General features: G+C 38.8%; 1 protein-coding gene across 4 annotated transcripts in view; it reads left to right on the top strand.

The window, feature by feature from the left end:
* PDE6C (phosphodiesterase 6C) overlaps positions 1-20,454 on the top strand; it is a 45,147-nt gene that overhangs the window by 2,361 nt on the left and 22,332 nt on the right. For 3 of the 4 annotated variants that reach the window (XM_075000379.1, XM_075000378.1, XM_075000380.1), the window contains exons 2-14: positions 8,575-8,727; positions 8,838-8,927; positions 9,161-9,301; positions 9,823-9,897; positions 9,988-10,052; positions 10,167-10,233; positions 11,136-11,183; positions 11,434-11,583; positions 12,843-12,986; positions 13,070-13,138; positions 16,904-17,050; positions 17,486-17,593; positions 17,703-17,812. In XM_075000379.1, coding sequence (XP_074856480.1) covers positions 8,575-8,727; positions 8,838-8,927; positions 9,161-9,301; positions 9,823-9,897; positions 9,988-10,052; positions 10,167-10,233; positions 11,136-11,183; positions 11,434-11,583; positions 12,843-12,986; positions 13,070-13,138; positions 16,904-17,050; positions 17,486-17,593; positions 17,703-17,812 — 1,367 coding nt within the window. The remainder of the gene's footprint in view (positions 1-8,574; positions 8,728-8,837; positions 8,928-9,160; positions 9,302-9,822; positions 9,898-9,987; positions 10,053-10,166; positions 10,234-11,135; positions 11,184-11,433; positions 11,584-12,842; positions 12,987-13,069; positions 13,139-16,903; positions 17,051-17,485; positions 17,594-17,702; positions 17,813-20,454) is intronic. The other variant, XM_075000381.1, reaches the window with a different exon arrangement.

Here is a 20,454-nt window from a genome sequence, read left to right as displayed (position 1 = left end):
AGGAGGCAAGTACATGTGAAAAGAAATTTCCTTTGAAAAACAAAAGGTCCACGTCTGCACTCATTTTGTAGACTAAAATCCCACTGAAGTCAATGGGAATTTTGGGAGCCAAAGTAATGCAGGAGTGGGTCCAATAGTTAACAGACTAATAAGATGCTGCTGTTTTTGTGACACAGAGTAGCTGACTTACTGCATCTTACAGTGCAAATGGAGAGACTGGTGGATAATCCTTCTAAATTCATAAGGCTGATTACGTGAGAAACGATCAAGAGGATCAAGAAAGATATGCATTTCCTTAGCCCTTGCATTGTTCACTTTAAATTATCATGTGTAACGGTGCTCATGGGGGCAGCCCATGTTGTTCCATTGTTGCAAAAGAGACTATGCTTATTCTGTGTCCAAAATAACTGTGTCGAACTGAAACTAATTTGACTGGTTTCAGGGGCAGTTGTGTTAGTGTGTTTCAGCAAAAACAAGTCCAGTAGCACCACAAAGACAAACTATTTTGTTATGGCATAAGCAACTCAAGAAAGCTCATGCTGTGATAAAATTGTTAGTCTTTAAGGTGTCACTGGACTCCTTGCTTTATTTGCTGAAACTATTTTGAATGTTTTTAAATAAGATTGCTATGATCTATTTGTCCCTACAGAGGCTCTGAGTGTATGTAATGGGGCCAAAGTCTGATGTACAATTATTCAACTACCTAATTTTAAAAGTACTTTAATATAATTAATGAAATTATTATGTTTTTACTCATTCATGCATTTGTTGGGGAAATAGAAATCAATGCCAGGACAGCAGCACTGGAAACTTGAAGGCCAAATCCTGGTGCCACTGACCTCAATTGAAAAATGCCCATGGACTTCAGTTATGCCAAGATTTGGCCTTTAAAAATACCTATGCATTCCGTAACTGATCACCATCTCCATTCTACTAATAAAAGAGTTAGAGGAGCCAATCCCACACACCTTACTTATGCAAAACTTCCACTGACATCACTAGGAGGTTTACCTAGGTAACGACTGCAGGATTGGGCCTTTAATCAGTAACGTTTCTTATGTCATGAGTTCATTATACTGCTTAGGCAGGGAGCTGCTGCTGCTGCTCTGACCTTAAATCCTTATTGCAGACTCTTAAAAAGGGAGTTATTTTCATTCAAGTTGCATTCTATGTGGTTCCAGGAAAATAGGTCTGTCCAGTGCTTGAGTACTAAGCAAAAAAATATGACAATGGTCCTTTCTGGCCTTAGAATCTATGAATCTATAAAATATTGACACCCATATACAGTTGAACTATTTAGTGTGTGAAATAGCATTATGTAGTTATAGTATCATCTCATTGTGCAAACATAGTCGTAGCAAGCAATGACCAAACATTTTCACGTACTGTTGTCTCAGGAACATTTATTTTGTGACTTACTGAGAGTAGGATTTAACAGTGCTTACCACTCTGTATTCATTGTCTAATTTTTAATTGTGAGTCACTGATTAAGGAAAAGAGAATGAATTCATCCCAGTGTAACTTTGCTCAACGTAATGCAAGAACAAATTTGGTCCATTGTGATCTTCTACCACATCAACTGCACAACAGTTCAAGGTTGCTATCATGCTATAGAAACTGTCATGTTTTATACAGTTAAATGTGAAGCTGTTGGATGAAGTTGTGGGGGGTTCTCTGATCCACATTTAGGAGCGAGCAGAGTCTGGGAAGGAGCTGGACATGTAAGAGGAGGATGGGGGAGGACACCCTACCTGCGCCAGGTGTGTCCCATGTACCCGTATAAGCGGGAGGTTAATGTGGGAACTACGGCGGCCTGGGCATTGCTGGCTCTGCATCCTACTGTATTTGCGTTGCGGTCCCCTTGCATGTCTGGGGGCCGTAGGGTCTCTAGCGCGAAGTCCTTAGTGTCATTTCAGAGTTAAAGCTGATGCTGAAAGACTAGGTAAACATACGAATGTTTGTAATAAACACACGGCCTTCCCATGCTGCTAACCCCAGGTGAGATAATGAACACAGAAGTAAGGATGACATTTTAATGTGCTTCTTGTTTTTATGCCAGCTGCCTTCCCCTGGCATTTCTCACAGTTATGGTTATCGAAACCAGATCATTGGTTTCGCTTCCTCCTGGTGTTCCCTCTTAGGTAGGTGTTTGGGGGAGAGTCTAAGCCCACCCAGCTGATTGGCCTCTGAGGATAGAACAAGAGGCAATGGACTTACACTGCAGCAAGGGAGGCTTAGGTTGGACATTAGGCAAAAGTTCCTAACTGTCAGGGTGGTCAAACCGTGGAATAAATTGCCAGTGGAGGTTGTGGAATCTCCATTGCTGGAGATATTTTAGAACAGGTTAGATAGATGTCTATCAGGGATGGTTTAGACAGTACTTGGTCCTGCCATTGGGGCAGGAGGCTGGACTCGATGGCCTCTCGAGGTCCCTTCCAGTCCTAGTGTTCTATGATTCTATAAACACAGTATTTCAACAGCAACGTATTATTAAAGTACTAAGTACTCACTGCAGGAAATGAACAATATTTAAAACAACAATGCTACACCTAAAAGAAACAAAAGAATATAGAGTAATAAAACACTTCCTGGCCATAGATGTGAAGAAGGAATCAGATTAAGCTAGGGGCATATCTAATTCAATATTAACAAATCACCAGATTCTTAAATCTTTACTCAAAATAAAAAAAACTTTGCTCTGGAAGTAGTTCTTCTGAAGCTATGTGGAGTAAAATACTATTCTATTGAGTAAAGATTGCAGAATCTGATCCAAAATGTTTATGATTTTCTCTATGGCAAGATACTCCGGGGCAGTGCGAGGTGGCTGGCCACTTTCTTTCAAAGAGAAAAAGAAAACAAAAGGCAAGGAATGAAAAGTGATTTAAAACTACAGTGACTGTTATTGTGTGTGTGCTTGTACACAAACTGACATGAGAATGTGTTCACTGTTTTGTGACTTAATATTGCTTCATACACTAGTAGGAAACCCGGCTGTTTGTTTTTGTTTTTTTTTTTTTGTGCGTATGGGATAAATGGTTTGAGGTGTAACAGGAAATAATTCAAACACTAAAAGTGACTGTGGAACGACATGACAATAAATAAACATTTAAAACATGAGATATTCCCTTGCAGTATCTGGTAATGAGTGCATGAAGGATTGTCTTTTTTTCAACCTGGAAGTGTACCAATAAACGTGAGGAAGCTCCTCAGCCTAACAGTTCACAAGACAAAACCAGAAGAAAAGATCCAGACGTTCTATAATTGCTTTTGTAACAACAGCAGTTCCCTTCCCCTGAGGATTAGAGACCTGTTGATCTCTGGAGCTAATACTGTTTAATCCAGGATTTAATAGTAGTGAGAAACAGAAGGCAAGCAGGTCTGCTGTCCTACCAAAAGGCATTCGTTATTCTCAGCGATTGGTAGTGTATATTGCTTCTAACATACAAATACAAAATAATGGCTTCTCATAAACCTTTATATCTTGAGTCTATTAGCTGAACAGAAGCCAAGAAAACTTTAGTAAGTGTAACTGAAGGCAGTTAGGTGCACAGTTATCATGCATTGTACCAACCATTCAATATGTCAGAATTCTAAAAGGTGTTATTCCTTGTTATGGGACTATTTCAGCAAGAAAAGGGATTTTGGAGACTAACAAATAAATCAAAGGTCCCAGCCTTTAAGTATATATATATGTATGCAATTCTGTAGTGAGATCATCATATTGTTTTCTTTTATGCTTTAAATTTAAACCAGTATATAATATGTAAATTAAGCTAACCTTCTTTTAAAATGTACAAATAATTGAAGGTAATACGTTTGGCAACAGGTTAGACTTCAGTTCAAGAAACAGTTTCCAAATTCAACCATAGCTTTAATGTTGTCGTATGAATGGTGACAAAATTCGTTTAGAATAAGTGAAAGCTGCAGTGGATATTGAGAACTGTGAAATCAGAACTTTGTTGGGGAGTCCAGGAAACTGTTTCCTGAAGTAGATTTCCTTAGATTCAAGACAACATAATGGTCATGTCTGAAATTCAAAAGGACCAAAGAGGCATTACCCAGGATAATGCAGAAAATTTTCTGAGAGCTCACCATTTCAAGTTTCTGGCTGTTTAGAAGAGAAAGCTTAGTCACTTCCATAATTAACACAGTATTATAATAAGGTGTGTCCAGTGGAGAAGGAGAATCTTAAACCAAGCTTTGGAAACTGGAGGGAGATTATTGGAACAGCCTTGGGACGGGAGTTTCCAAGAAACGAGGTCAGGATTATCAGAGATTACAGAAGGCAAGAAAAAGTGCTGTTGTAATTCTTTAGCAATTCTGCCTTCTTGAAGATCTGAAAGGTAACAGAATTTGAAGAGATCCCAAGATCAATGAAAACCAAGGAAATATTGCTTTCCTTTTATTCTTTGCAACTTCATTTATGGTGAAGATATTTTAGTTCCTCAGAAGCTCAAACATCCTATACAGGAGACCTCTCTGTAAATATGGTAAAAGGCATAAAATACCTTGGTTAACTGAGGACATCCTTATTCCCTTCCCTGTTATACAGACAACTCAGCTATCTGATGTAGCAGATATTCCTTTAGGACAGAAACATGCAAATTTTAAAAGATGGGATGCCAAATGACTATCAACAGCTGGAGTCCTCTTCCAGGGCACAAATCTGAACAACTCAGCATTTCTGTATTGGCCTGGAAGTAAAATATATCCTAGCAACAACTAGTAAAGGTAAAACTTCCCAAGTGGAAAAGCAGAGATAAAAGGAACACACACGTGGTGGACTAATCCAAGTATACTTCCACCTCTGCCGTGAGACTTCTTCACTGAGAGACTCTCATACACTCTCTTCCTTGAACACAAAAATCTTAAAATTCCCCTTGAGACTACTTAGTGGCAGAAAAACAATTGAATACGTGTTGAAAGCTTCTAATGGCAAATCTTATAAGCAGTTTTGATACATTGTACTCCACAAATTATACTATTTCCCTTCATTTTGGCCCCCTTTTTTCATTAAGATACAATATTTAATTGTGCACTCACAAGGATTTTCCCACAGAATCCCTAACTCATTCAGTTTACAATCTGGACTGCACTCAATTATTGAACAGTTTTTCATTATTTTATTTTACACTTATTGTTCAACTTGTAGCTGTCCAAAGACACATTTATCACTTTCCACCCAGCCTTTTCTATGGTGCTCATCAATATAGTGTCTGAATCTTCTTCAACACCCTTGCAAGAAGAGCCATTATCTCTATTTTCTAGATGAAAACTTGAAACATAGAGAGGTTAATGTCATAACAAACCACTGGGTTTGGGGAGCCTCATTTGAAGTAGCTGGGACTTGATTTTTCAGACTAGCTAGTATTACGCAGCATGTTAAATATTTGATCACAGCTCCCATTAACTTAATTTGCAGCTGTGAGTGCTCAGTACTTCTGAAAATCAGGCCTAGGGATCCCAACTTGGGCACCCAGAAAATGAGGAACGTGTAGTTACTAAGCACCTGTGAAAAGTTTGACTTAGGTCACTGGCCTAGCATCACACCAAATGGTATGGTAAAGGCAGATATGAAATCCAGTTTTCACTGACTCCCTGAATACCTTTGAGGCACAGTGGGTGCTGACTGGAGTGCTCTACCTGGATGCTTAATTTTCATCCTATGAGCTCACTCCCATTCCTGTTTTCTCCTTTTCCCCCCCACCCCACCTCCTAAACAACTGAAATTTAGACTCAGTGTTTCCTCCCTTTACTAGAGAGTGAAGGCCTTTAGTTTTGGGCAAGCCTATACCAGCTTGTTTCCAAGACTTTTAAATAGCACATATATTCCAGCTGGCCGATCTGTTGCTCAGTCACATCTCTGGGCAGTGTCCATTGAATTACTGGATACCTTTGAAGAGCAGTGGATACTATCAAGGATTCTTTATTTCATGTCCTATTCTGGATCCATGTTATTTTACCTTTGCTCTCACCACTATGGCTTGTTTTTTAATTTTTTTTTTTTTTTTTCATTTCTTGTCCCCAGACTGAATTGTGACCAGAGTTTATTTTTTCCCTACCTTTAAATGAGAGGCTGGACCTTCAGTTATGGGCATGCTTACCCCCACCCACCTACCCCCAGACAACAAATACTATATACCTCACAACCTAGATGACATAAGAGTCGAGGGTCCTACAGACAACATTGTACCTCTTTACACAGTCTTGATTAATCTTCACACTAGATCCAGCCTGGATTAGGCAGGGATCCTGCGGAAGACAACAGTTGGTGTTCATAATGCATATGCACAAGGGGACCGAAGTAATGTTGCAAAGGTAACTTTAGTGTCATCTACTAACTTATAAGGGTCGCAATTTGCAAGCATATTAATGTGCTTTAAACTTAAAGTTTGTATGTGTGCATGTGTGTTTTTGTGCACTCATGCACAAAATTTTCATGTTGAGGAAAAAAAAATCAAACTGCACAATAGAATTGCCATCATGTGGCATCATATTAACTAGGGCTGTTGATTAAATGCAGTTAACTCACATGATTAACTCAAAAATAATTGTAATGAAAAGAATTAATTTATGATTTATCACAGTCCTAACCATACTGTTAAACAATAGAATCTCAATGGAAATTTATTAAATATTTATGGACATTTTTTCTAAATATATTAACTTCACTCACAGCCCAGAATATAAACTGTACATTGTTCACATCATCTGATTTTTATTCCAAATATTTACACTGTAAAAATAAACAGAAGTTACAGTTATATTTTTAATTCACGTCAATACCGTAGTGCAATCTCTTTACCATGAAAGTGGACATTACAAATTACATAACTGCATTCAAAAACAATCCTACTTCTTGTTCAGCCAACAGCTAAGGCAAAAGAAGTTTATTTTTAGGGCGGTAATGTTGCCCTCTTCTTATTTATAATGTCACATGAAAGGTGTTCACATGGCACTTTTGTAGCTGGCATTGTGAAGTATTTAGGTGCCAAATATTATACACATTTGTATGTTCTTTCATACATAGGTGCCATCTCCATGGGTGCTCTGGAGATGGAGCACCTCGGGTGGAAAACTAGCAATTGCTGAGCGCTCTCAAACAACGATGCATCCCACCTTTGCCTCCCATCCCTATGGTCCTGCTGGCTGACACCTCCCCCACCCTCCCAGCACTTCTGGAGTGCTTTCAATAGCTGATTCTCAGTGTTCAGGAAGCTCCTGGGTGGAACTTGGGGGGAAGGGTGGAATGGGAGGCAGGGTCTGGGCGAAAGTGGGGGTTTGAGCCCTTCCCCTCCCCAACTAGAAGAGAAGTTGGTGCCTTTGCCTTCCTGCTTCAGACACCACCATTCCGGAGGAGATGCTGTTAGTACTTGTTAAAAATAATGTGTTAATTAAATTTATTACTGAGCTCCTTTGGCGGAGAATTGTATGACTCCTATTTTATTTTACCCATGTTGTGCCATATGTTTCATATTTTAGCAGTGTCATATAATGACCCAGCACAGGTTGTTCATTTTAAGAACACTTTCACTGATTGGACAAAATGCGAAGACGGTTCCAAGTGAGTTCTAAAGATAGCTAGCACATGAGTCATTGTTTAAGAACCTGAAGTGCCTTCCAAAATCTGAGAGGGATGAGATGCAAAGCATACTGTCAGCATTTTCAAAAGAGCAACACTCCAGTGCGGAAACTTCAGGACTCAAACCATCAGAAAAGAAAATCCACCTTCTGTTGCCGGCATCTGACTCATGATGAACATGAACATGCATCAGCCCGCACTGCTTTGGATTGTTGTCAAACAGAACCTGTCATCATCAAAGATACATGTTCTCTGAAATGGCTGTTGAAGCATGAAGGGAGATATTTATCTTTAGCTCATCTGGCTTATAAATATCTCATGGCACTGGCAATCACAGTGCCAGGTGAATACTTAGTCACACTTTTAGGTAACCTGTAAACGAGAAATGGACAGCCTTATCTCCTGCCAATGTAAACAAACGTGTTTGTCTGAGCGAATGGCTGAACAAGATGTAGAACTGAGTGAACTTTTAGACTCTAAAGTTATAAATTTAATTTTTGAGTATAGTTTTTTTTGGTGCATAATTCTACATTTGTACATTCAGGATACAGAGATTGAACACATGCTTCACAATTGTAACATACTTAATATCAAATTATTTTATCTACAGGAATGGTTAAAAACTAAGTATTATTAGTCAGACATACATAAATATAAATAATTTTTTCAAGTCATAGACACTAGTCTCCCAGATGACCACATAGCTGTATTATTCTTTTTTTTTTTTGGTCTTCTTTCCTGTTTGTCATTGTCTTAAGGATAACCTGCATGAGTTGAGTACCAACAAGTATGCACATACTTAATGTTAAAATGAAACACATACACAAATATTTGCAGGATTGGGGTCTCTGATCAATCTGGGCTTTGGAGCTAGGAATTCTCTTTCCCTGTATTGTGAAACCTCATTCAAGTATATAGCACTGTGTGAATAAGTAACAGAAATAATAAATGATCATCATCCTCATTAAACATGGGTCTGCTTTTTTTTTCAGAATAACCATTTTTCTGACTTTGTGGACAAGCATACTGGTTATACAACTAACAACATGCTGGCAGTCCCTGTTATGCAGGGCAAAGAGGTGCTTGCTGTTGTAATGGCACTTAACAAAATAAATGCCCCCGAATTCTCTAAAGAGGATGAAGAGGTAACTGTAGACATTAAAACAGAAACATTATCTATCTTTTAACAACAGTGTGGCAGCACCTATTAGTTAGTTTGATATTTCATGTTATTTTTGTTCTCTGTCATTTATAGGTCTTCAAGAAATACCTCAATTTTGTTTCTGTTGCCATAAAACAATATCATACTACATATCTCTACAATATTGAAACTCGAAGAAGTCAGGTAAAGAAGGATTTATTAATGAGAACCTTCATTAGCTTTACTTATGTGAAATCATTACTAATTTTATGTTTTCACACTGTTCCACAGATAATGCATAATGCTAGGGTATCAATATCTATTAGTAAATCATTCTTTAATATTTAAAATTCATGAGGCTCTATTTTCTTTTTATCTGTAATACATACACTTTTTGCCATCTGAATCCTTACCCATTTTTCTCTCATTGTAACCAGATGCTTTTATGGTCTGCCAACAAAGTATTTGAAGAACTGACAGATATTGAGCGACAGTTTCACAAAGCACTGTACACTATTCGACTTTATTTGAACTGTGAAAGATACTCTGTTGGTCTGCTCGATATGACCAAAGAGAAGGTAACCAGCAGTTTACCAATTACTTAGAAGTGTAGAATTCACTTAACGCACGCTCATTATGAAAAAATTAATCCCTCTACCGAATTTCTGTCATGAATATCTCTAATGTGTCTTTCTCCATGGAATCAATGTGCGATGATTTCTAAGTATGGTTTCCAAATCTATATTCAGCTAATATGCATCACCAAAATTACCTATGAAATATATAAAAAAATAGGGTAGGCAATATGAGAGAGGCATGCATATTGGGCTCAGGTGATTATTTTTGTTGTAAACTTTTCCCACCCACTAAAATGTTGAGCAAGTCATGCAGTTTTTTGGATTTGGGTTTCAAGATAACCTCCAACTTGCTAAAACTTTTGCCTGGTGTATATTTAACATTGTTTCTGCTTATCGTTTTGAGATGTGACCAGACGAAGTGGGTTTATACAATCAAATTATTGTCCATAGATTTTATGTACCTATTGGTACATAACTGAGAAATACATTTGTTTTATTAATCTGTAAGTAATTATATTTAGGAGTTCTATGATGAATGGCCAATCAAACTGGGTGAAGCAGAACCTTATAAAGGACCAAAAACCCCAGACGGCAGAGTAAGTACAAATGCTTCCTTTTTACACATTGCAATTCTACTGTTTAGGTGCACAGGTGAAGTAATGCATGGTTTTTGCCCTTTTTTTTAGGAAATCATCTTTTATAAGATTATTGATTATATTTTACATGGAAAAGAAGAAATCAAAGTCATTCCGTAAGTATTCATCGCCAGCTTAACTGTGTAGCAGTTAGCAACACTACTTAGGAGGAACTTCAACATGTTTATGTGTGTGACATTGATTTATTTAATCTCATTCTGTGTTTACAGGTCACCTCCTGCAGATCACTGGTGTCTTGTCAGCGGGTTGCCAATTTATGTTGCTGAAAATGGATTTGTAAGTTAATTGGAAAAAAAAAGCCTTACACATTTTATAGAGTTCTTTGATCAAGCAGGGACTTCACATGCCATCGTCAGACGTCCTTATATTGGCTAAATGCCTGAAAATACAATAAATGACTATGTGAGAATAGCACAGAGTCCCCATGATCCTGGCTGCCATGGAGAACAAGGGTCAGTCAGTAGCCTGGAAGGTCAAGCTCTCTATGCAGATGACCTGTAAACCAGGGATTTCTACAAAGATCTTAGGACATCTTGGGACATCTTGTGGATAGGAGGGCTTAGTCCTCTGGCTCTCACTGCAGGATAGAAACTCATGCTCACAAAAGAATGATATATCAGCAACATACCAAATGGAAATTTGCAGAATTTTCTGATTAGTTTTAGTCCTGGTATTCGGGTATAAGTGGAAGGATGGCTTGATGCCAAATCAGTGCTGAACCGAGACTTGAACATGATGTCCATGATGTCTTTCAGAGGAGACATGAAATTAAGGGTCTCCACATACTGTACTCATTGCTGATTCTCTGGCACATTTTAGAACATAAGGGGTTGGCTCTGGTAAGCTGAGTTCCAGCTCATGTATTTACCTCTTCCTAAAACTCCTCATGCAGTTTCAAATTGGATATAATATTTTTTACTTCCTGCCCTACAATTTTGCCTTCTTCGTGCATACTGTTAAGTAACTATAATGCTTAATAAAATACATTATGAGACCCACATACAAGTCAGAGTGCTTGGCAGAGCAGCTATAATAGTTGTAATTTCTGTAAAATGAGAGTTAATTTTCTCTTAGGAAATGAATATACCTTTTTAAAATGCCAAATTATGGATTTGAGTATATATACTGCACCTAAACAATGGAGGGTTTTTGGTTTGTTTTGTTTCCTTATACTACAGATTTGTAACATGATGAATGCACCAGCAGATGAATATTTTTCATTTCAGGTAATAATACAGTATTTTCATTATTGTAATTATTATAGGAAAGCACCCTAATGCCATCTACCCATTAGACATATAGTTGATTGCATAAATATTCATACTATAGCGGCAGAGGTGATTGATAATTTTGCTGTTGCACTTATTTGCGATCTTTGGGTCCCACCTACAACATTTACAATTATACCATCAAAATATTTTATTGCTATTTTAGAAGAAAAATGCAAAAATTCCTTTTCTTCTGGTTTTCCTGTAGAAAGGGCCTGTGGATGAGACAGGCTGGGTTATCAAAAATGTCCTATCTTTGCCTATTGTCAACAAAAAAGAAGAAATTGTAGGAGTTGCTACATTTTACAACAGAAAAGATGGAAAACCTTTTGATGAATTTGATGAACAGATCATTGAAGTAAGTTTATGAGACAAAAGACTTTTTTAAGATGATCATTTAATGTTCAGATATTTTTGTTAGATCTCACTTAAAGTTACTAAAAGGATTATTTAGCAATTCCTGAAACTTTGTTAGCTTCTTCATCACAATTTCCAAATAGTAAAAGTATTTCCATTAAAACTATTTACACACAAGTAGAGTTATGATGGATTATGAACTTTTTTCCCAGTAGTGAACAGATGGCAGATACCATAACAATTATTCTAACAAGCAAACAAAAACCACTTCTTATTAGATTAGCTAAGGATGACAGCATAATTCAACTGACATTAATTAGCATTTGTAGTCTGCAGGGCAGAGGTGACAGACTGGCTGATTCAACGTATGTCATTCCTAAGGTCCTGCAAAGAGCTCCTCGGAACAAGCCTATGTAATGTCCCATTGATTTCAGTGGGGTTCTGCACAGGTGCAAGTGTGCACCCATGTATATTGGGAAAATCATTTAACCTCTGTGAACCTTAGATGCCCCTTGGGAAAAATGTTGCCTTCCATTATATGGTTGTCACGAAGCTGCGTGCATTAAAATTCGCAAGGTACTCAAAACATAGGCATCAACTTTGCAGAGCCCCCATGGCAGAAAAATTAGTGGGAGCTTAGCACCAGCAACCAGCTTCCCTCCCAACATCTCCCACGTGTCACAATCAGCTGTTCCATGGTCTGCAGGTGGCACTGGGGCAGAAGGCAAAAGAGCAGGGTTAGGGCATGCTTGGGGAAGAGAGTTGAACTGGGTAGTAAGTGGTGGGGTGGTGATAGGAAGGGGATGGAGGCTTGGGGGAAGTGGTGGACCTGGGGCCAGTGGCACCAACAACCACCGGAGGCCTGGCTCCCCCCGTCCCCCAGAAGGAGGAGGGCCAAGGGCCAAAAGGGTGGAGGTTAGGGCAGTCAGCCCTGGACCCCACCATGCACAGAGCCACAGCACAGAGCTCTGCTGATTTTTAAAGGAGCCTGGAACTCTGTCCACTGCCACTGCTGGAGCTTCAAGGCAACCGCTCTCTTTGTCCTCCCCACTCGTTGGTGTACCTCTTGCAGCAGAGCAGCGGTTGGGTGCCCCCCGGGCACTGAGGAAGGCAGTGCCTGTGGCTCAGAGGCTGTAATGGGGGAAGACACAGAGGTATCCAGGTGGATATTTTAAGGAGCTCATACTGTCAGTTTCCTTTTACTATTAAGCTAAATGAATTGTCACTTCACCATCTTCCTTTTCCTCTGCTGTGTTCCAGACTCTTACACAATTCCTTGGTTGGTCTGTTTTAAATACAGACACCTATGACAAAATGAATAAGCTTGAGAACAGGAAAGACATTGCTCAGGAAATGCTCATGTACCAGACAAAAGCCAACCCTGAAGAAATTCAGTCCATATTGGTGAGTATGTGTCTCGTACCACAGAATTCAGATAAGAATCTTGTGGGACAGAGACTTAATTTTTCATTTATTTTCATTTTTAGAAATACAAAGAGAAACTAAATGTAAATAGTATTGAAGACTGTGATGAGAAGGACCTCCTCAAGATTTTGGTAAGTAATGAATCCTGATTCTCAAACTTTGTGTTAAAATGTGTAATTTCATCTTCTCCTGTTTAATACAACATTTATATTAGTTCAGGAGCCTTGTAAAAATATTTCTAGCAGCATGTTAGGTTCTGTCATACACTGATATGCAACTTCTCACGGCACCAGCTCACTGAAATACTCTCCCTGGTTTACATATAAAAAATCTATCAGAGGTAATATGAGAAGTAAAGACTTTGTACTGTTTCAGAGGAGCTGGAGTATCCAGGGATCATTGTGATAGTATCCCAGTTCAAAGAAAATGGTCCAATTCTGTTCTAAGCTGCATGATCAGCATCACCACATGCATGACGGGGTGGAAACTGAATACTGTGCTTGATTGCTTTGATTAGAAGAAATAGGTAAAAAGGGGCAAAATGAAAAATTATAAACTAGAACTGACCTGATGTTCATAAAGCAACAATTAATTTTCAGTAAATATACAACTGCTCACTGGTGGACTGTCTTAAGCTGCGGTATCATTTCAGGTTTTGGTGCAAGGGGGGGAGGCAGTGGGGCTGAGAACAAGGTGAGTCTGCATGAATGAATATCACTGAGTTTTGCATGGAGTCTATTGTATATAAGAATGGCAAAAACAATTTAAAGACATATATATGTATATATTTGTCCATATATCTATGGAAGAAGAAATTGTCAGGACAACACAGTAAGTAGTGATAGGGTGTGAAAGGGGTTAACAGCAGTAGTACCTGATGTTTATAATTTGTTCGATATTTGAAAAACTTTAGTTAACTGTTTTTTCTTCATTTTGCCCTGTAGCAGGAATCTATGGTTAAAAATATAGATATTTATCAGTACAAAGAATTCTTTCTCTCTCTCAGTACTTCTTCCTTCTTCTAAAACATTGTAGCTATCAAGTTTAGCACCATGCAGTAGTGTCTCTCATATTCGGCAGCCCCAGGAGTGGGAGGTTGCTGTATAGTCAAATATTCGGAATAGTAGAGCATGATACCTAGCAATGCTCAACACTAAAGAAAAACAAGATTAGCTAGTAAGAAACAAACAAAAATGTATGCAGAATACTTTATTTACCAACAACAGTAGTATTGTACACTGTAAACTTATACTGTAACTTGCTGTATTTATTTGTATTTACTCTCACTAAACTGTACTTATGCCAAGTGTAACTTAAATTTTCTTATGATTAAAATGCCAGTTATTTGAGAGTTCCAGATGATAGAATGCTGGATATGAAAGAGTTTACCATACAAGGTATTTATACTTAAAGAACTTGTAAAATTACATCTGATTATCTAAGCACATCCAATAGTGAAACCAAAAGTGTCAAAAGAGCTTTTTAAAGTAAGACCGTTGAAATTTAAGAATTCTAAAAATGTGTAAGTCGAGGTACCATAATTGCCCTTTGGGGGCATCCAAGTGAAACAAAATACTGGGCTGAATTTTTAAAATGTCTATACATTAATTTATATAGATTTTTCTATAAATGTCAAGAACTGAAGGCCTGACAGTTCATGCAGTGCCAGGCTACAGACAAATGTTTAATCCTGTTAGGAAGTCTGGAATGTCAGGTCATTAATGGGATAAAGCAGGTGTTTTCTAGATCTGATGGCTCACAAAACATTGGTCCTTTAAACTGTCACTGCTCCAGGAATGACTGTGTGTTCTTCTTGAACTGAGACCAAATTAAATATAAAAGGATATTCCACAGTTGGGAGACAAGGACGAAATATTTTTGCATGTACATAAATCAAGATTTACAGCAAATATTTTACAGCAACAATTGCAAAGACGTGACAGAATTCTTCCATGGACCATTCATTTCAATGAAGTGGGCACTCTAACTTGAATGTGTAGTTTCTTATTTGTGTTTTTTAAACACAAACATTAAACATAAAAGCATCCATATCCAATGAAGGCTCTCTTTTAAAAAAAATCCAAATTAGACTGCTCATCCTAACATTGCCCACATTACACTTGTAATGTATTCATTTACCAATTTCCTCATCGGTAAAATGGAATCTGACAATTCACTGACTCCGTTTGTAAAGGGTCTGAAGCGCATTACCTATGATGTAGGTACTTACAATTATTATCAATAGGTGATTAAATGTATATGTATATTATATGTACAATGTAGGCAAATTAGTTATTTCATAAGCTTTAATTTCTGCATTTCCAGATTTTTAAGCATCATGAATACGTACCCTTTATGTGTTCTTTGTGTGTGAGAGGGGGCAATTAATATGAATAAAGCAAATCATAAATAAAAATAAAGTTCTTTTGTGTTAATAACTCTAAAGGCTAGACATTCATACACATCAAATCTGCTGTGTTGGCGGGCCCTCAGTGCAAAGCAGTCATGACCCCAGCAGATAGGATCGTGGGTAGCTACAGTTGTCTCTAAAATAAAGGGTATTCATGGGGAGAAAGAGCATGCATTCAGGCGGTCTCCTGCTGCCAGAATTATCCCTTGGGGGCATTGGAAGCCAGTGTAATTTAGAGCAGAGTTTGCTCTAACTGTACAAGGGCCAATTGGCACAGAACCATCCACAGGGAAGGAAAGAACAAGTAACTATGATGGAGTTTCCTGTAATCAATCAAATAACATCTGTTCTATGTTTGTCAGAGCACTGGTAAGATATTTACTATACACGTATATTGGGTTAATAGCCAGATGGTAAGAAAACAAACCAGGAAGACAAGCAGTGGCCTAGAAAGAATGTCCCACAAACACCAAGGAGTATTACCGCATACGCTACTTCGGCTTCCCTTGTGGGCTTGCCAAACAGACTGTTTTTCCCAGCAGCAAGGCAGACACTTTCTGAAGGGTGGGGGTGCTGAAAGGCTGGGGGAATGTATAGGGACACTGTGTGAAGGGGAAAGGCACTGTTTTGTGAGATTAAGGGGAAGAAACTGCCTTCCAGTGGTTGGGAGTATCTCCAGGTAGCTAAGAGAAGACAAGTCTTTAGATATGATAAACACACACATAGAACTTTTATTATCCTAGAAGGGCTTTTTGCTTGCTATGCTCAATTCTTACTGTTAAGAATCAACAATATATTATTTTAAGAAGGCTGTTTGGGGTAACTTTATTCGCTGCTAATCACAAGTCGCTGAAGGGAACAACAGGGTGACTGGGAGAATCAAGGGATTCTGCCATAGAGGGAAAGTAGGAAATCTAAGACTTAGAAGTAGGTGCACTCAAAAGAGACCAGAGAAGGGAGTCAGAGGTCCAGGTAGCCCCAAACTATGACAACCCCCTGGTCACCCTCAGTTGCACACATGACTTACAGGTTACAGTTGATTATCCCAAAGATTCACTCATTTCCTACATGGGAGGTATGTAATACAATAATATAACCTGAATTAGTTCAATAATTACATGCATAATTAAGACATGTATTCTAAAATAAAGTAACCATTGATTTTACCTGGTATCTGATTAATGAAAATATAATTACAATGTGGATTGTGCTGGAATGCAGGAGAGGAAGAGATACTGGTTTGCAGGAAGCAATGAATGATACCCATGCCCTTTGTTTGAGTAGAAAAAACGCTAGTGCTCTAGAGTACATATTAGAGGTGAATATACACTAGGGTGTATTGAAACCTGAGAACTACGTGCACAATGGGCTTGACCATTAAATCTTTCTATGGGGATAGAGTTAAAAAACTAGTAAAAACTGAATTTACTTTCATTTCCTTCTTACAAAGCAAATCTGTTGTGGTCTTTTTTTTCTCCCTTAACAGAGAGAGGAATTACCTGATCCAAAAGACGTGGAACTCTACGAATTCCGCTTTAGTGACTTTCCTGTTACAGAACATGGCTTGATTAAGTGCGGAATACGATTATTCTTTGAGATAAATGTGGTTGAAAAGTTCAAAGTCCCAGCAGAGGTCAGCTATGTTTTGTTGTATTAGGCATATTTCCCACCCACCCCCCCTTCAGTTCTCAGTTCTTTTAACTAGACCTGTCCTACAGTAAAATATTAGGAGCAACACTAACATACATCAGTTCTTAGCTTTCTATATATAAGTATTCTAGATCATTTACTTTTCCACTGTTGTGAGTAGATATTTTTCACAGATTCTTAATGTGTGTAAAGCTAGGTGGCAAATTATTGCATGGTTTAGATAGGAAATTAAACTAGCATTAATTTGTATGACAGCCGTTAGCTTCTACATTTATTTTAATTAGAAACAATATTTGAGCTTTGTAAAAGCTGCCTATTTTCCTGAAAGAACATGAAATTCCATCTTAATCTTAGACATTCCGGGACTTTGTTATATTTTATCAAATGCCTTTTATGAAATGCCTTTTGTTTATTACAGGTACTCACAAGATGGATGTACACTGTCAGAAAGGGCTACCGGGATATAACTTACCATAACTGGAGGCATGGATTCAATGTGGGGCAGACGATGTTCACCTTATTAATGGTATGTTTTGGCACAGTAAATCTATTTTATATGCTATTTGTAGTTCTTTAATTTCAACTGTAAAACTCAAGCAGATATGTACTCAGAAAAACCCTTTCCTCCTTTGTAGACAGGTAGACTAAAGAAATACTATACTGATCTGGAAGCCTTTGCCATGGTTGCAGCTGCTTTCTGCCATGATATTGATCACAGAGGAACAAATAATTTGTATCAGATGAAGTAAGTTCAAATACAGTAATATTTGTGTGCAAACACCTGAATATCTAATATTTGTACCTATAACTAAAAGAAAGATACGAACATATCGCTACATGCAGCAATACAAACTATATTGTTTTCTAAAACTTTTATGCAAAGGATGGGACTTGTATTCAGCACTTTGCAAGCACATCTACCAAGTGAGTCTGAGTATTTATAACCTACAGTAAAAGCTCTATTATTTGACACTTCTGGAGAACTGGGGTTGTCAGATAATCAAATGTGCCAGATGTTGGAGTGGGACCAGTGGCCCCATTCCACCAGCACCACTGCTATTGCCCAACCAGCCAGCTCCCATCCCCACTGTCACTGGCCAGATAGCTGACCCTGGCTAAGGTGACCATCCATCCTGTATTAGGCAGGATGATCCCGTATTTGGGATACCAAAAAGGTGTCCTGACTTATTTTTTAAAAGGGACTAATTGTCCCATATTTGAGCCTTCCTCCACTGACCTCTTCCACTAGCAGCTGTGCAGGTGCAGCCACTGGCAGAAGTTACTTCCTCAAGCCTTGGGGAAGCATGTGAACATGGGAGGCTGCCGTGTCCCTGCTAGTTCCCTGGGCTTGGGGAGTGCTGTCAGCTGCTGCTTTCCAGGGGCTCCTGGCAGCTGCTGCGTCCCAAGGGCTCCCGGGGAGCGCCGTCGGCTGCTGCTTCCCTGGGAATGGGGCAGTGGCTGATGCGTCCCTGGGGCTCCTGGGGAAGGCTGGTGGCTGTCACCTCCTTCCCAGCTTTCCATGGCTTGATGGAGCCACCTCTCCCCCTCCCCATATCTCCATGTCCCATATTCAGGACAGGGAGACATGGTCACCCTAGCCCTGGCCCATGCCAAGCAGCCAGCTCCTGGCCCTGGTGCTGCTGCTGGTGGCGGCTAGGTAGCCAGCCCTGCAGCAGCTGCCCCCCCGCACCGACCCTCCCCAGCAGCTGGCCCCAGCACCAATGTGCTGGTTATCCAGTTGCCAGATAACTGAACTTTTACAGTATATGAAAACACCAGGACAACACACACTGGAAGAACCTGAGGAAGGAGTCCCCTTTAGCTAATGCGTTTCCTAATTTGTCTTAAAGACAAGGCAAGCCACTTTTATCTTTGGATTCTGTATTAAGATGTGAAGCTAGGAATGGGAGAGGGAAATTAAATGGTATTGGAGCTAACAGTGTTGGCAGAGTGAAGCAGGTGACAGGGAGCACAAAAGGATACAAGATTTAAGATGTAGGCCAGGGTAGAACTGTGGAAGATGAAGACCAGAAACTTAATCTCATTCCCTCTGAAGTCAGTGGCAAAACTAACTGAACCCAGCTTCACTCAAGCTATCATGCAAAAATCATGGAAGGGTTGGGCCGAATGAAAATTTGAGGTGTCTAATCCATCACTAAGGCAGGACTATGTATGTCTAGACCATCTCTGGGAGCAGTTTGTCTAACCTGTTGCTAATAACCTCCAAGAACTGTGGTTCCACAACCTCTCAGAAGCCTGTTCCAGAGATTAATTACCCTTCTACCTAATTTAAATTTCTCTTGCTGCAGATTAAGCCCATTACTTCTTGTCCTACCTTAAGCAAACTTGAAGATTGACTCATCACAGTCCTCTTTATAAGGTCCTTTAATGCTATTTCAACATTGTTTATCAAGTCCCTCTCAGATTTCTTTTTTCCAAGACAAAGATGCCCCGTTTCAACTTTTTCTCATAGGTCACAGTTTCTAAATCATTTATCCTTTTTTGTTGTTCTCCTCTGGACTCCCTCCAATTTGTCCACATCTTTCTTAAAGACTGTAGCTCAGATGTATATACAGCCAGTATTCCAGCTGATTATTCTACCAGGACCAAGTAAAGCAGGACAATTAGCTTCTCTGTCTTACAAATAACACCTCTTTCCATAATCTTCCAGAATATTAGCTGTTTTTTGCAACTGTACTGCATTGTTTATTCTTTCAGTTTGTGATCCACTATAATTCCCCAGATCCTTTTCAGCAGTTTTACCAACTAGTCGTTCATTCCCTACTTTGTAGTTGTGCATTTTTCCTTCCTAAATGAAGTACTTGGCACGTTGTTTTTTTAACTGATTTTCATTTTATGGGTCGGTACTCTAATTTGTCCCAATAGTTTTGAATTCTAACCCTGTCCTCCAAAGAATGTGCAACTCTCTGGTTTGGCATCATTTGCAGATCTTGTAAGCACACTCTCCACTCCATTATCCACATCATTGATGCAAATATTGAACAGGATCAGGTGCAGAATTAAAATCAAGCTATACCACAACTACTGTTTCTCCCTATCTCCAGTAATTCTGACAAAGAAGAGAATTATGTTGGCTTGGCAGGATTTGTTTTTAACAGCCCCAGTGCCTTTTTGTAGGAAAAAAAAAAAGATCTAGTACACAGCTGGTTTCCTGCCCCACCAGTACCAGCACAAAAAAGCACTGAATGGAACCACTGTGGCTATTACTGAATGGAACCACTGTGGCTATTACTTATACGCATTATTCTCCGGGTTCTTAGAAAATGATTTAATAATTTATTCCTGATATCAAAGCTCTGTTGATTTTTCTATAATTTTCTGAGTATTCTACATTCCTATTTTCCACAGTATTTTGCTCTAGTGTTG

This window comes from Carettochelys insculpta, chromosome 7 (genome assembly GCF_033958435.1).
Source record: "Carettochelys insculpta isolate YL-2023 chromosome 7, ASM3395843v1, whole genome shotgun sequence".
In the NCBI taxonomy this organism is placed as follows: Eukaryota; Metazoa; Chordata; order Testudines; family Carettochelyidae; genus Carettochelys; species Carettochelys insculpta.
Note: the sequence above shows the minus strand (reverse complement) of the source record. Positions and strands in the feature narration are given on the sequence as shown.